Here is a 15,726-nt window from a genome sequence, read left to right as displayed (position 1 = left end):
GACTGCAAATAATATGCACTTCCCAGCTAAGGAAGCGAAAGGTGGTGTTTTTTCATCAAACACATGGCTGATCAGTGTGGACTGACGCTGCTTCGGTAAGGAAAGGTGTCCGGTCTGTGAATAATGAGCTGGGAATCAGCCTGACTGCCGTAAAGAGCGGGTTTGCGTCCTACCTGCATTGCATAAAAAGAAAACCGGACTAACGGAGGAGGGAGTCATGTGACGGGACGGCGTTTGGGTTTGGTCGTCACGTTATTTGCGTGTTGCTGATATTGTGGGTGTGACAGATGCGACCCCCCCCCTGTGTGTATCGTCTGCGATCGTCTGCGAGTGACGGGCCATAAGTCACACCAGCAAACTGCCAGAGGGAGGAGGGGATGGAGGGAGCATCGAGGCACTCGTCCACAAGACCCAGGCATCCCTCGTTCTCTCTGATCGGGCCACACAAGCAGAGCAATGCCTACCATCCTGCATCGATTGTATTCATTCATCTGGAGAGTGATGGGGGCGTGATCCGAGTCCCTGACGTGAAGAAACAGCTACGTCTTTGGACAAAAGTGACTTTAGATATAAATACGTCTTTATTTATCTGCACTGATGTGTACCCATGATGTGGGAGTATTGAGCAGCAGCCCTACACATTACTCTGCCTACAAAGGAGAGGTATGTGGCTGTATTTGCCTGATGGACTCTGATGGTTAATATTAGGAGTGTCCTAATAACATTTGGAGCAGGTGCTGACGATCTCCCGTAATAAGCTTCCGCTGCTGTGTCCGTCGGCTGTGCGCAGCTGGGACAGCTGGCAGTAAAACAAACAAAAAAAAAAAACCCCACAAAGGTAGCTAGATTGTCTCACTGTCAGATGGCACCATCTTTAGGTAGCAGCTAATGTACATCTATATTTAAAGTTAACCTTTAAAGTCTAATTACGGTTACGATGGTTTAACATCCGGATATACAAATCCTCACCAATCAGCTTTGAATCACAAAGGATGAGGTCTCGAGTTTAAAACTGGTAAAACATTTCGTTTCTTGGCTGTCGCTGATCGCAATGATGAACAATATATTTAAGTCAAAAAAAATATATTTTTTCAAAAGCATGTAGGTATGGAAAAAAGGTCCCAGAGGTGTTCCGAAGCTTCTATCCTAAAAGAAAAAGAAGAAAAAAATGCAAAAAATGACTCAACTCATTATCTGTAAAGGATTCGTTTGAATACATTGAATTTTAATGCTCTTTGAAGTTTGCACCTGTCAAATGCGGTACAGGAGCTGTGCTGATGAGAGTGCACATCACCGTAGCTTTTGTAGCCTTGAGGAACGCCACGGCGGAAAGCATACCTCGCTTTGGACTGCAGCCCAGGCCGCTAGAGCTCCCGATCCGGTCGATCCGTCCTCCGAAGCAGGCGGACTTGCTTCGGGTCGACATGAGCAGGTCCTGCAGCAGGTTCCTCTGGGCCCGGAAACCATCCTCTGGGGTTGTCCCTTGAGATGCTTTGTCCCTGGTCCACTCCGGGCCGGCAGGGCTCTGCTCGGGGTCCAGCCTGCCATCCTGGTAGTCGGATGCCCCGTCGGCAGCCTCCTCGCCGGCCAGAGTCTCCTCGAACTGCTCCAGCAGACTCTGTTGGGGAGAATCGTGTGCTGTCTGATCACACGCTCCAGCTCCCAGTCCAGATCTTCACCTTAGCTTTTTGGTGGATAAATGTTTTACAGGAGTCTCCCTGAACAGCTTGAGGTCAAGACCATTTTGCAGTTGTCTTTCAGCTGTCTCTGGATCACATTTCTTTTATTTATGGAAACATTTTCTATGAAGTGCACTATGACAAGCTCAATTGAAAGAGTATGAAACAACAAATCACATTTAATTGATTGATAGAGCTTAACGCCGCTGTTTTCTCAACCTGTCTTCTCCATTTCATGCTTGTTTTCTGTCACCGTTAAGAGGAAGAACCTGAATCTCCGGAGTAGTAGTTTTTAAGCCCCTGAACTGCACTGTCAATTTCAGTTTTGTGCATGTGTATTCAGTATCATTCCAGCATTTCTAGATGTGAAACACCATCAGTAGTTTTCAGTGACATGTGAAATGTTAATACAAATAATATGCAGATTTAAAGTGATTTATAATGTTGATTTAGTTTAGTTAACTGCAGTTAACTTTAAGTTAAATGCAGATGGGTTTACAATGTCAGTTAATATTTTTCAGAATGTTGAAAGTTTTTTTTTTTTTTTTTGACTGCAGATTTTTTTTATTTTTTGTCTTCAGCCTTCAGATGTTCAGTTTTAATAGCCCCATGGGTCCTTTATGCTTTGTGCATTGATGTCTAGGAATCAAGATCTCCAATGATCAGCTCTGTCGAAGACTCAGTTGTAAGAGATTGAACCCAACCTTAAAAATAATTCATGAGAATAATATTAAATGTTCAGTCCCATGCTTCTTGTGTTTTTCATGGAGGTTTAGCCTCAAATAGAGACCTAATATTTTTTCACGATGAAGTGGATTAAAAATGAAGTTAAATATTAGAAAACTCAATAATACAGGTAAGGCGGAAGATCATCGTGAAATGCTTCCAAAGCAGGGGAGATTGCTTTCAGCAGTTCTTATTTTCTTTTGTAATTTTATAAACTTGCATTTTGTTAAAGGCAAAGAGTGTTAATTTTTTCTACTCATTCGTTAAAATCTGTATAACATTTCACCATTACATTCAAACTGGTAACCCTATCATATTTCCAGGTTTATCTTCATCTGAATACGTTTTTCCTCGTGAATCTTATTGTACTGCTGGAGTTAAATTTCCATTAAAGGCAGACACTTTCCATTATGAGCCACCAGCTGATTGTTCGCTACAGTGTCTGTATGTTCCCATTGTCCTGTGTGATGAGCACAGCAAGTTAATAAGACCTAAGTTACCCTTTGGCATTTGGATGAGTTTGAGTGAAGATTTTGCGTCTTCCCTTCCTATGACGTAAAGCTGATTAGTATAAGCAAAGCAGTAACTCTTACCTTCAGCCTGGCCAGGTCTGCGGCCGCGTAGGCCCTGCCCAACACGTGTCCGTTCACCAGCCCCTGCTGACAGAGCAGAACAAGGATTCCGCAGAGGATCACTATTCTCATTGTGTCTAAGTGTTTGGTCTTTTTTTCAGTTCCAAAACGTGTCCTTCTGAAATGGCTGCGAACTCTCAGCCCATCTTTTATAGGCCTCGCGCAGACAGTCCGGTGTCCGCGACTCATTGCTGCATTATTTGGCTGAAGTGCATTCTAACACCTTCACACGATAAGCTGGTGAGAGATTTCCTTTTAAAGCGGCCGCAGAGCCCCGGGCGACCCGGCCGCGTGGGCGCTCGCCCCGGCTCCACTTGAACAGAAACGGTCCGCGGACTCGCCGGCGGTCTTGTAGACTGAGCTCAGATATGTGGCGTGGAGGCTGGAATGCGCCCAATGCATGCAGGTCTCATGTGACTTTTAAATGACCAGAAAAAGCCAACCATGGTCATTTCGGATCTGGATAAAACATTTTATGTCGAGCCTAATAATTACCTCAGAGCTACTCAATATAAGTAGTCTACTGGGTGTTGCCTATTTCAGAAAAAAACTAATCTGTACCAGTGGTGGATGGTGATTTTTTAATATTCAGGAAGCACAGTGTGGACAGTTGGCAGTGTAACCAAAAAAGGTCTTTTTCTTATTTTAGTAGGTCAGCTACTTCTATGTAAATTCTGCTCTCCTTCGTCGAAGAACTCCTTTAGAATGTAATCAGCATTAGCTGCAGTGTCCGCCATGTTCCTTCAAAGCCTCTAGCTCAGCTTGAACACACACACAGCTTAGTTAGCAAGCTAAATAGTCTAAAATTAAATAGACTAAAAATCACTCGGCTTGAAAATGCAACAAACGATCAAACTGAAAACTCCTTGATAATTTTATTTACCATATTTATAAATGCCGATGGTGGAAGATGATGTCATGCCCAGCCCGTCCTGTTAGCCACACTCTCCGCTTTTCCTCCCTGCATGGCCCTAACGAGCCACGCCTGGTGCTCGTTAGTCTCACCTCTGGTTCCTGTCCTCCCGTTAATCACTCCCAGCTGCCTCCTGTTTGCTCCCTTGTTAATCTTGTCTTTTAGTGCTTCCCAGCTCTGTCATTGAAGTTGTTACCTGGGCTACGCCATGTCCTCCCTTCTTGGCTGACCCTGTTTTCAATCCCTCGTGATTCTGTTTGTTTTGAGTTTGGTTCAGCTTCATTTAGTAAACCCCCATTGGCCTTTGCTCATGCTTGCTCTCGCTCCCTTTATTTCGCCGACACATGACAGATGGTATATAAAATGAAAAACTGTCACCCTGGGTTTCACTGATCTGATTCTGTCCACCTGCATGCGGCCGAATGAATGAATCCTGCGACCCAGTGTGAAACCTGTCAGCCATGAGCATTAATGCTATCGGTAGTTAGTCCTGTCTTGTGCAGAGAAGCCTGGATTCCAGGCAGGTCTAAACTATCTGACTGCAGGTCTATCTGTCCAGTCAGCGTTAGCTAAGCAAAAACTATGTATAAAGCTCTCAGACTCACAGTGAAGCACGGCGAACGGGCAGGCTCTAAAAACACTTAATGTGAGCATATTTGCCATTAAGCTTTAGTCTATTCTCTATTTAGACATAGCGTGCAAGTGTCTTCCATAGACTGCCAGTGAAGCATGGAGTCAATAATGTAGGTGTCTATCCTTGTTTCTAAGGAAAAATTAATGTATATGTTGTCAAAAGCAGCTTCTGTGAAATGATCAGCACTGTGAGTCCATGAGTAAGTTAGATTACACTCTTAATAATAAAATAAAATTTAATTTACATTGATACATTGATTAATTAAATTCTTTTGTCAATTTTAAAGAGGAAGTCATGCTTCCCATGCTTCTTAGAGCAATGGCTTGTGCTCCCCACACCATCAATTTGACTCCAAAAACCTCGTCCTCTCACACCATTCCCTACATGTGCTGTTGTTTTTCATCTTGTTGCTCCTGGGTGGTGGAACAAGTTGCTACCCGTTGTGGGGACTCTGCACCATCACTGATTACTAAGCATAAACACCAGACCCAGACTGACCTCTCCATTCAGAACATCTCCAGGATAACAGTAGCAGCTCTGTCTCCTCGTCTCTCTTTTCACTGTGTATTTTCCGGCTGTTGCCCTATTCCCAATGCTGTCATCTAAGACCATTCTAAGTTTCTGTGTTGTGTTTGTGTAAAAAGCCTCTGTTTGAATTCCAAGCAGCCCTATGTACTTTTCACTGATGTAATCCAACACGGCAACAATCAATTAATAACTGTACACCTAGTAGTATGTTTTTTAATTTGGTTATTTTTGTCTCACAATTTGATGGAAAGGTTTATGTTACACTTATAGTTTCTAAAGAAATTTTTAAAGAAAGGCGGATATGTCTTTCTGAATCATAAATAAATCCATCCATCCATTAGGGACTATGAACCAGTTATATTAATACTTTATTTGCCCGGTAAATCTGATGTACTACACTGTAGAAAAATAACATGTTCACAAAAGTGAATGTTTATTGAGCACTTCAGTTACATCATGATATTATTTGACACAGCATATTTCACACAAGTAAAGTTCAATAAATACCCTTAAATAAATATTTGAACAAATAAATATTAAGTCTAGAATTCAGCGGGTATAGATGTCCCAGCCGTCTAAAACTCCATATCTTCTATGAATCTGAAAATACAAAAAAAATTACATATGTAAACAGTTTTAACATTGATTGCTTGCTTTGATCTCTAAACCTCTTTCAAACAACATCATTGATTATAGCTGCACATGAAGGATTAGAGGATCACATTTCTACAAGTCAGTTGGTGGAAGATATAGTCAATATCATTTAATTTTATCTTTAATCCTAATAGACAGATAGTGATATAGGTTAAAATCATTCCCATTAAAATTCATCTATAGTAATGAAGGCTGGTGTTGGTTTTTGTCTATTTGACCATTAGGATTATCATCATAATTTTTATCATATCATTTATTAGCTTATACCTTAACGTGTTAACTTACTTTTCCGGTTCATTACATTACATCCCAAGGTGCTCATGGACCCAATCCTGTCCATTCTCCTCCCAAAACAGCCTGATGTCTTTTTAGTGCCGGAGTCATTACGAACAGCCTTCAGGTCTTGAGGTGAGAGAAACCTCTCCACGCTGTACTGGTTTGTTCCCAGTTGAGGTTGGCCATCGGTGTCTTCAGAATTTACATTCTTGGAAACAGCTGTCCTGAACGGCGCAACTTCCTTCATTTCTGTAATCGCCTCAAGCTGCTCAATAAGATCCTGAAATCATAACAGCATCCATTACATTTAGGTCAATATGTTGATTTTTGTGCCTCAGGACAATTTAAAATCTCTGCAAAATTGTACCAACAAAACAACAGCAACCAAGTGGCTTTTTGCTATTTCAGCTTGATGTTCTCATGTGTCGCTTACCTTTAAGACATCCAGGTCATCACCTGTCAGCGTGTCCCTGTACATGGGGAAAGCCATCAGAAGATGAATGTTAGCAAACATGAGAAGGCCAAAAATGGCAGCGTTGGTCAGCATGTTGCCTGTCTTCAAAGTTTTCGGCTTCCTTTGTCAGAAATAATGGCTTTCGGCTGCTGAATCGTTGCTTATGGCCTAAGCTAGATGGGTGATCCTTTTATACTTTGAAAAGTGCCACGAGCAGCTATGTGAGGAATTGGAATTGCACCTTGTCACCTGACTCCGATAACGCCCAGCCGTCGGAAGTGATTCCTTTTAAAGCTCCGCGTTAACCGATATAGGACATATCTGGCATGTAGCTGCACCAATCCTTCCCTCTGAAGGATAATCTATGGAATGTAGGCGGTCTAGCCTCTGATTAAGTGGCCGTTTACTGTAACACTATTTCTGTTTGTGGTGGTGCGTTGAAATCTGCATGACGTGATATTCTCACGCGCGGCACGGAATCATTGGCGATTTTCAATCGGAACGCATGCGCTAATTGTTAGAGTTTATACAGCCTTTCTTTAACTGAGGTGTAATTTGCATTTGTGATCAAAATCTGACCCACTGGTGTCTTCCAAAGCATTTCTATGAAGAAAACAGAATAAATCGGTACGTACAAATGGGCAGACATGGAAAAGCATAAAAAATACCAAGGTTAACATATGCTTTTATGAAATGACTGGATTGTTCATCACGGTATACAGAATAAGTAGTAGCATGATCCAGTTTCTTGTTGTTGCTGAGGTAATCGACTCCCATTGCCTGCAGAGTGCAAAGAGGGGCAGAGAGATGCCCAACACCACAATAGGCCTGGACTAAGCTAGTGTGGTCTAAAGGCCAGAGCAGAGAGTATGAGTCATGAGTCAGTAATGAAAGCTTTACAAAAGATATGCGGGGGCATAGACTGTGAAGCAGAACCCTTGCATGGAAAGAAGAGCAGCTGACCATCAATAAAAGTAAAAACATATAAATAAATGTAAATCTTATTTACATTACAGTATGGTTAGGGTGACATGTCCTCTTTTTTTGGGACCTAAATATGCCAGAAATTACCGTAATTGCACTTTGCTTCTTGCTTACTTTTGCTTTCTATAGTCAGAATAGTGTCTGTGCGCATATTTGCTTTGATGCGTGTGTTTGCCTGCTGCCCAGTCGTCCTCTTATCTGCAACGCAGAATATCGCCACCCTATGCACGCCGTGTTTCCTAAAGAGGTGAAGCACCCAGTGACTCTTCAGGTTTTTATTAGTCATATTAATGATGTGCTTTTATTAATGTATTTTTTTATATATATAAATCTCTGCAATAATTTTGATTTGACATTTTTATGTGGTCACTAACAATTGTAATTATTAGGTAATTATAATTAGGAAATGTAATTATTACCTTATTAATGCTCCCTGGACAATTCCATTAAAGGAATTTTGTGTAGTGTTGAGGAAACACTGATGCAGTTGTACAGTTACTGCTGTAGTAGTTTCACATTGTGCTGCATGCGATTACGAAGGTGCAGTGTGGATGATAAGCAGCCCCACTGGTAACACTGGAGGGCGGGAGGACAGGGCAACTCATTCATATCCATATTGACTTTTGGATACAGCACAAGTGACATTAATACAGGCTGATAAGTGTAGCTGAAGAAAATGTATGTATTCGCTCATTGATTTATCTGACATTTAGCCAGGATGAATTAAAGAGAAAAACACAAATTACACAACATGAACAAAGATAATGACATTGTGTCCATAAAAAAAAAACCTTTTATGTCTTATCATGCTTTATACGTAAGATTTATGATAGAAAGGTTCATTTAAGGCCACGGGAGCATGAATAAAGGTAATAAATAGAAGTAATTTGTTATATTTATTTATAATCTGCAGAGTTGCAAACAGCTCCTACACCAAGAAATAATAAGGTGTCACTTCATCTAATGCTGAGTCAATTTCTGGATCATAGTAAACAGCTGGACAGTGTAATTTGTAAATGAAACTTATTCAGTTGTTATTTATGTTTATTCCAGGGTAGCACAGTGTTTTCTCCCCAGGTTGTCGTGGGGTTTCCTCCTCCACCTTTGGTTTCCCCCCACAGTTCAAAAACATGCTGAGGTGAACGGGGGTTGCCAGGTTGTCCATCGGTGTGCATGGTGTGCGAATGTGTAATCATGTATACTGTATATTATATTGTGGGGGGACCAAATGTGAATACAATAAAAAAACGAAAAATTTTGTTTGGTTACTTATGGTAAAGGTTAGGGCTGGGTAGGAGTTAATGTTATAGTTGCGATTAGGGTTATGCCTACAAAAATGAAGAGTCCCCACATCACATCACCTCACATTACCTCACAAGCATCAGATGGAGTGGTGTAAAGCATACCGGCTCTGGAACAGTGGGACCGTGTCCTGTGGAGTGACAAAACACGCTTCTCCGGGCAGTCTGATGAAAGAGTCCGAGTTTGGCAGATATCAGGAGAACGGTACCTGCCTGACTGCATTGTGTCAACTGTTTTTCAGTTGTTTTTCAGGGGTTGGGCTACGCCCCTTAGTTACTCCTAATACTTCAGCATGCCAAAGACATTCTGGGTAGGGGTTAAGGTTGTCATTGTTGGGAATAGGGTTTTTCCCATAGAAATGAATGAGAGTCCCCACAAAAATATGAATACAAACGTACGTGTGTGTGTGTGTGTGTGTGTGCCCTGCAATATGTTTGTCCCTCTTCCTGGGTTATTCCCTGCCTTGCGCCCCTCGCTTCTGGGACAGGCTCCAGACCCCCATCACCTTGCATAGGAAAATCTGGTATAAAATATGGATGGATGGATGGTATATCATTAAAAGTCTAAAATACCTGCAGAGGTTAATCAAAATCATACCTACAGATATGAATCCAAGAAGTAATTCAAGTTAAAATCCATTGCATTAATTTTGCCTATAGTGCAGATATAGTTAACTTTTTCTATTAAAAATATAGTTGATAAATGATGATGCGGTGGGTAGCACTGTCACCTCTGGGACCAGCGTTTGAGTCTCCGCCATGGCTCCGTGGGTGTGGGGGGGCGGGTGTGGTTTGCATGTTCTCCCCGTGATGTTGTCAGATTTCCTTCGAGTGCACTGGTTTCCCCCCAAAGTCCAACAACATGCTGAGGTTAATTGGAGTTACCAAACTGCCCATGGGAGGGAATGCAGTGAGAACTGCGATGGGTTGGTGCCCCACCCTGGGCTGCTCTCTGCCTTGTCCCCAAGGCTACAGATCCCCTGTAACCCTGAACGGGACTAGTGGTTACAGAAAGTGGATGGATTTTTGAATATACGAGAAAGCCAGTGGTCTAGGGGAATGAAATTTTCTTCAAATAAGATGATAAATCGTTATTTCCATATCTGAGGTAACAGTGTGCAAGGAGAGTCGTTTGATGGAAATGGAAACTCCACGGAGAGAATAGAAGGGTTTGTCGCTGAAATTCAAACTCAGGTCTCAAATATACTCTCTCCACTAGCTGGTGGATAACAGTGTCTTTTGATGAAAATTCGTCATGTGGAATTTGTGATGTGGACCATGAGTTTAATATTTCTGCTCGACCTCCACACATGTCAAGCCATCGGGATCGATGTGTATTTCCAAGGGTGTAGATTTGGGTACAGACGGTAAGGACATGCATCCTCTGACCGTGTGTGTTCAGGGGGGTGGGGGGGTTTGGGCTGATTTGGCCCCTACCAGTGTTGAAACCAAGCCTGTGCCCTTGCATATTTTGACAATTGGGGTTAATTATTATATTAATGTTATAAACCTGATTGTAAGTGGAAATTTCATATAATAACATTAATGTAGCGACTAGCATGGTTGTTTTGCACCTCTGGGTTTGAGTCTCTCACCTGGCTCTTTGTGTGTGGAGTTGGCGTGAACGGTCCCCACAGTTCAAAAAAAGCTAAGATGAATGGAACTTACCAAGGTGTCTGTAGGTGTACATGGTGTTGGTGTCCTGCTCTGCGTTTCTCTCTGTCTTGTGCCTGTAGCTTCTGGGATAAGCTCAGGACAAACTGATATCATATAGCCATTTATATGATCCACAATTATGGACATATGCAGAGGTTTGAAAGTCTTGGTATATAGGTGAAATGAGCAGGATCATATTCATAGCGTTTGCAACGTTACGTCCAAATCTGCTCCACCATCCAGATCTACTCTGCCCGCGTGCCAAAGCGGCTGCCGATAGCGCGACCTCATCAAACGCGGACGCGCCTGCCAAACTGCTGCCGAAGCGGAGACTCAGTGAGTATAAGCATGCGTCAGAAGTGACGCCAGATTCGGCTCGCTCAGTAATGCCACTGTCCTTTTTCACTGGGAGTCAGTCCATCCTGTAGGTGCCAAATTAGACTCTTTTATGACAGATAAAAGGTTATAAAGTAGCCTATATATTATGTTATACATAGTGTAAACTGAGATCAAACGTAAGAGCAATACAAACCGTGCTTTCCTTTAAGTAATAAAGAATCGGTACAACGAATAGGCCTATATTAATTATATTTCAATGTCCATACCAGCATTCATAATTGGCTGTTCATATTGTAAAGATAATTTTTGCTTCGAACACATCATGCGTGATTATCATTATTAATTGATTCATTGATTCAATGATTCATTAAGCGAACTATTAATATGGTCGTGTTAATAACTACTTTTACGACGACTACGAGATACATACAGCTCATGACATCACCGTCAATAACAAATGCGTTATTTATTCACTCTTTTCTTGTGATTCGATTACATTAAAAATTAAACGCTTTGGTGGGTTGAAGTTTCTGTCAAATACAGCCCGCAGCAGGAGAACGAACCCGCGTGACACATCGCAATATATGAAGATACGCTGACCACAGATTTATTAATAAGATTTTAATAAGGCTATGACAATATACATACTTGACATTAGCATACATCCATAGGACAAGGCGGCTAACACTGAACTACAATTCTTTCGGTCTGATGTATACATTGTAGCTTATACGATGAAATAGATTAGAGCAATTTTGTCTATAACTGTATTTGGTGCTTATTTTAATATATTTTCTGCGAGGAGAGTCAAAAATACATAAGAAAAACTCGCCATTCTCTTATTAAGCAAAATATTTATTTCGCTCCAGTACCATACCTTATATATACAATAAAATAAATACATAAAACATAGCGGAGTTAATAGTCCAATGTTCATTTTTAATAACTGTATATACATCTAAGAGTTAAAAGGACATCAAAAAACAAAACTTTTAATAAACAACTGTCATAAAAACTATTGTAAACGTTCATTTTTTTTCTGGATTGAAGATATGCGTTATATCCGAAGGGGATTTGCCTGTCCGGTTGCACCTTAAAAAAATAAAAATAAAATAAATGCAAATATTAGAGGGAACCATATTTAGAAGCATAATAATAAAGTATTTCCTGCGTGCAGTGTCTATTCGTTTGGTTTGAAACCGTGTAAAATAGAGTGAAATCCTTCGATTTACACATCTTAAAAGTTTGCGCTGTTTTGCACTTTAGATAAAATAAAAAGAATAAATCAACTCCAACAACCAATTGTGAAACGCCGTCTCCTTAAAATTGAGAACTTATATATCAGGTCGTTAGGTAAACCAAATCTGGAAATCGGTGCTGCTGCGCGTGAAGCATCGCTTCCGCCTACCTGTCCTTCAGCATCCCAGTCCGCTAAAGGAGCCGATCCGCTCCAGCCGGACGCCAAAGCAGCTCCTCAGACCGCCCTTCTTGAACCTGCTCCAGGAGCGCTTGGAGGTCGACAGGATGTCGTTGAGGAGACGCGCGATCGCGTTCTCATTCTCCGAAAGCGCACTGCTTTTCACGCCGCTCCCCCACGGCGGCAGGTTTTCCGCGTTGAAGTTGTCAGAATTCATGTCTTTGTCCTCCTTCTCCACTTTCTCCTCGGAAGTGAGATACGGCGCGTTGCTGTCCTCTTCCAGCAGCTGTTTAAGACTCTAAAAATGTCAACTAAGAGTTTAATGAGCTACCCATACCACGATACGGTATTTGTAAAACCGTAAGACTTCGGACAGTTATTTATCACATGAAATTACCAAGGCCTTGTTAATGATATTAACAAATCAATTTGCGCCGAAAGTGTGCACAGGTTGAATTGCGCTTACCTGCAGGCTGGAGATGGGTTTGGCTTGAACCAGGTTTAAAAGCAACAGAGTAGAGATAAAACAAATGATGATGTTTGATGACATTTTTTACGTATTTTATACGTAGGCTACTACTGAGTTCCCAGCTACACGGACTAAGATGTTTCCCCAGGTCAGACACAAATAAGCTCGTTCTGCGCTCTCCTTCCGCTGCAGGTGCGTTTATATATCTGCGGCTGGTTTCGTCACAGATACCCGAGGAAATCTCAGTCGTGACTGATTTCAATGAAGGAACCAGTCCTAAGAAGCGCAGTTAATTAGGTAAATCTGATCTGCAGCACCCTGACCAGGTTAAGCGCCCAGAAGATGGATGGATGGATGGATGATCTGCAGCAATTACGTCCTTAAACCAGTTCCTTGTGAGAAGTGAACGACTACTACCGACCTGAATTATTCTAGGTAGTCTGTTTTGAACCGCGAGCCTTTTTTTATTTCACCTTTTCTTATAGTTGTTTTCCAGCCTCCGCAATCACGTAATCAAATCCGCAGTAAGGTTTAAAGTACACAAAGTACAGAAATAAACAGTAAATGCCGTGTAATACAACCCCGTTAAGATTAGTATTACTTTATGATAAACATACATGATTATTTTAACACCGGTCCTTCTAACACAATATTAGAAATCTGGAATTTGTAAATGTTGTTAGTAATTCTTAGATTCATTTGGCTCATTTAAATGGTACCGACCCAAGGATGTATCGGTATGAAATCAAATAGCCATCTTAGAATATACTAGAAAAGTAGACATGCTTAAATGATTACACATTACATATTTAATGGTATGGGTAATTCTTACAGTGCTGTCCATACCAGAACACTAAATTTGAGCTCATTGTGATCAGTCCTACTTCCTATTGCCTGTACATGTTATGATGATGCAAGTAAGCAAGACACAGCTTGAAGTCATATTTACAGAACTAATCAGTCTAACGAGTTAGCAGGGGTTACTGCAAACTACAGCCAAGCTATTTATGCACGTTTCTGAGCCATGATTACTAAATTATGTTTTAACAGGTGGATTTTTTGTTTAGTCTGAAATTCGTACACCATAGAATCCCCCTTGGTTCTGAAAATACAAATCCCTGTTTCAATCCAGATGTAAATTAAGAGCATAATTCTGACTGACACCTTTCATTGCTGTTTCCACCCCCACGCCCCAGTACCGATCATTACAGCGGACCAATAGACTCTGAATCACAGATACTGGAAACACAATCACATCTCCTGTCATATTACAAAGATCAGGCCCGTAAATAAATGATGTGAATGATAAATATTAACAGTTAACTGCATAGCTAAGTGGTGTATTCGAATTTGTTTCTCTAAAGCTATTTACAGAATCACATGAAAGCTGTTGACCAAACCCTGGCAAATCCTTCACCTCGACAGTAAGCGGGAAATGGATCAATCTGCCCCGGCCAGGCGGTTCATGTCGGGTGCTAAAGGCCCAAATGCTGCATCCTATTTACAGGATCCAGCCACAAATCCTCTGATTAATCATCATATTTACCTATTGCATTTTATTGTCTGATTTTCTGATGCTTTTCTCTGCATCAGTAAGCACACACTTCAGAGCTATAGTACAATAAATATATCCATCATTTCCAACTACACATCCAGTTTAGCAGGTGATACTACAAATATAGTCAAACTCAGATCCCGTGTCTCAAAGTAAAGTTTTTGAATCCATGGAGGCAGAGCCTGAACTTCCCCTAATGTCTGGACATTTGCCGTGTAAGTGTGCCTTTCCACTGGGGCTCTTTGGCGCAATCGTATAAATTTCTGAGTGGGAAAAACGACTTTCCCCACCGACGAGGATACACAGGGCAGCTATTGAGAATTTGTCTGCATTAAGAAGCTCACCCCTGCCTTCTCCCAGTCTTCCCTATCATCCTCCACGACCCCCCACCCCCAGTGCACCGATTCCCCTGCTGCTCTTCAACACCATTCTAACCTTTAAAATTACATTTCTCAACCTGCCTCACCTGGTAAGAAGCTATGAGCAGGCAAACAAGCCTCTGTGGTGGAAGCAGAAATGAAGAGTGAAGAGGTGCTCCAGTCTCCCCAGTGTCTTATTCAGGGGCCGAGAGCCATCAGTCTATAACTGGCTGAAGACAAATCCTTCCACTCCACACTTCCATCAAATTGATGTGGTTTATCTTGCTAATGGTATAAGCTACGATAGATTATCTTTTCCCAGTTAGACATATTTTTAACAGGTCTTCAATTCCATTTTTTAACTTATTCTCAGAAAGACTCTGCAATCAATGAGAAATATCAATATTCTTCTGACACATAACAAAGACAGTTTCATGCATACTATTATAGCCATATTGCGCCATTTTATGCATTGTAAATTTCAGTGCGATGATCCGCAATGATCAAGTTGTTTAATGAACTGAGATCCAAAACAGCAGGTAGATGCATGAATCAAGGAACGAGATCAAGGGACAGGTGCAGGTCAGGGATGAGCTAGAGTAATAGACATACCGAGGACCAGGCAGGTACGAATTTGAAAGTCAGCAACAATCAATCAGCAAAACAAAGATTCAGTATGGTTTGGAAAGGACAGAGGTCAATGCCTAACAAATCTCTTCGTGTAGTGAGGTCCCTCATATCTTCCTCTACATCAGTGGTGGGCAATCTTGTCCGCAAAGGGCCGGTGTTTAGGTCAGCTGTTCAAACCCAGGTGTGAGGACTCTTCAGCCAGTCAGTCCTCTAATTAGTAATCTAATTAAGGAGTTGCAGTGAAAACCTGCATATCCAGGGTCCCTTTCTCGGTAAGGTTTGCCAGCCCTGCTCTGGATGTAGTCAGATCTAGTCTTCAAGTGAGGCAGGATCTAGTTGAGCGTGCACCCTGGGCATGTTCACTGCTAGCAAGAGTGATGTTCAGAATTTGCATAGGTCACTCATAATACAATAATTAAATATAAATGCTTGTGTCATTTGAGGTGGTTCACTGGGCAGTTCTTATGCCTCTCTCCGGTAGGGGTGTGGGTTTAGTCCCACCTCCACTCTGTGTGAGGAA

The 15,726-nt window shown here is 41.6% G+C and overlaps 3 protein-coding genes across 3 annotated transcripts; all 3 read right to left on the bottom strand.

Moving 5' to 3' along the window:
- Positions 1-562: 562 nt before the first annotated feature.
- Positions 563-3,195, bottom strand: nppa (natriuretic peptide A). Its single transcript, XM_023841522.2, has 3 exons — positions 2,999-3,195; positions 1,339-1,618; positions 563-1,146 (listed from the first exon to the last, which is right to left on the bottom strand). The coding sequence occupies exons 1-3, from the start codon at positions 3,107-3,109 to the stop codon at positions 1,142-1,144; spliced, it is 396 nt and encodes a 131-aa protein (XP_023697290.1). The 5' UTR covers positions 3,110-3,195; the 3' UTR covers positions 563-1,141.
- A 2,509-nt stretch (positions 3,196-5,704) lies between these two features.
- On the bottom strand, positions 5,705-6,728 carry nppb (natriuretic peptide B). The gene is made up of 3 exons (XM_023841623.2): positions 6,476-6,728; positions 6,052-6,322; positions 5,705-5,712 (listed from the first exon to the last, which is right to left on the bottom strand). The coding sequence occupies exons 1-3, from the start codon at positions 6,587-6,589 to the stop codon at positions 5,705-5,707; spliced, it is 393 nt and encodes a 130-aa protein (XP_023697391.1). The 5' UTR covers positions 6,590-6,728.
- A 4,654-nt stretch (positions 6,729-11,382) lies between these two features.
- On the bottom strand, positions 11,383-12,921 carry nppal (natriuretic peptide A-like). The gene is made up of 3 exons (XM_023841622.2): positions 12,660-12,921; positions 12,185-12,491; positions 11,383-11,868 (listed from the first exon to the last, which is right to left on the bottom strand). The coding sequence occupies exons 1-2, from the start codon at positions 12,741-12,743 to the stop codon at positions 12,192-12,194; spliced, it is 384 nt and encodes a 127-aa protein (XP_023697390.1). The 5' UTR covers positions 12,744-12,921; the 3' UTR covers positions 11,383-11,868; positions 12,185-12,191.
- Between the last annotated feature and the right edge of the window lie 2,805 nt (positions 12,922-15,726).

Source organism: Paramormyrops kingsleyae, chromosome 6 (genome assembly GCF_048594095.1).
Source record: "Paramormyrops kingsleyae isolate MSU_618 chromosome 6, PKINGS_0.4, whole genome shotgun sequence".
In the NCBI taxonomy this organism is placed as follows: domain Eukaryota; kingdom Metazoa; phylum Chordata; class Actinopteri; order Osteoglossiformes; family Mormyridae; genus Paramormyrops; species Paramormyrops kingsleyae.
This window is presented reverse-complemented; position numbering and strand designations above follow the sequence as displayed.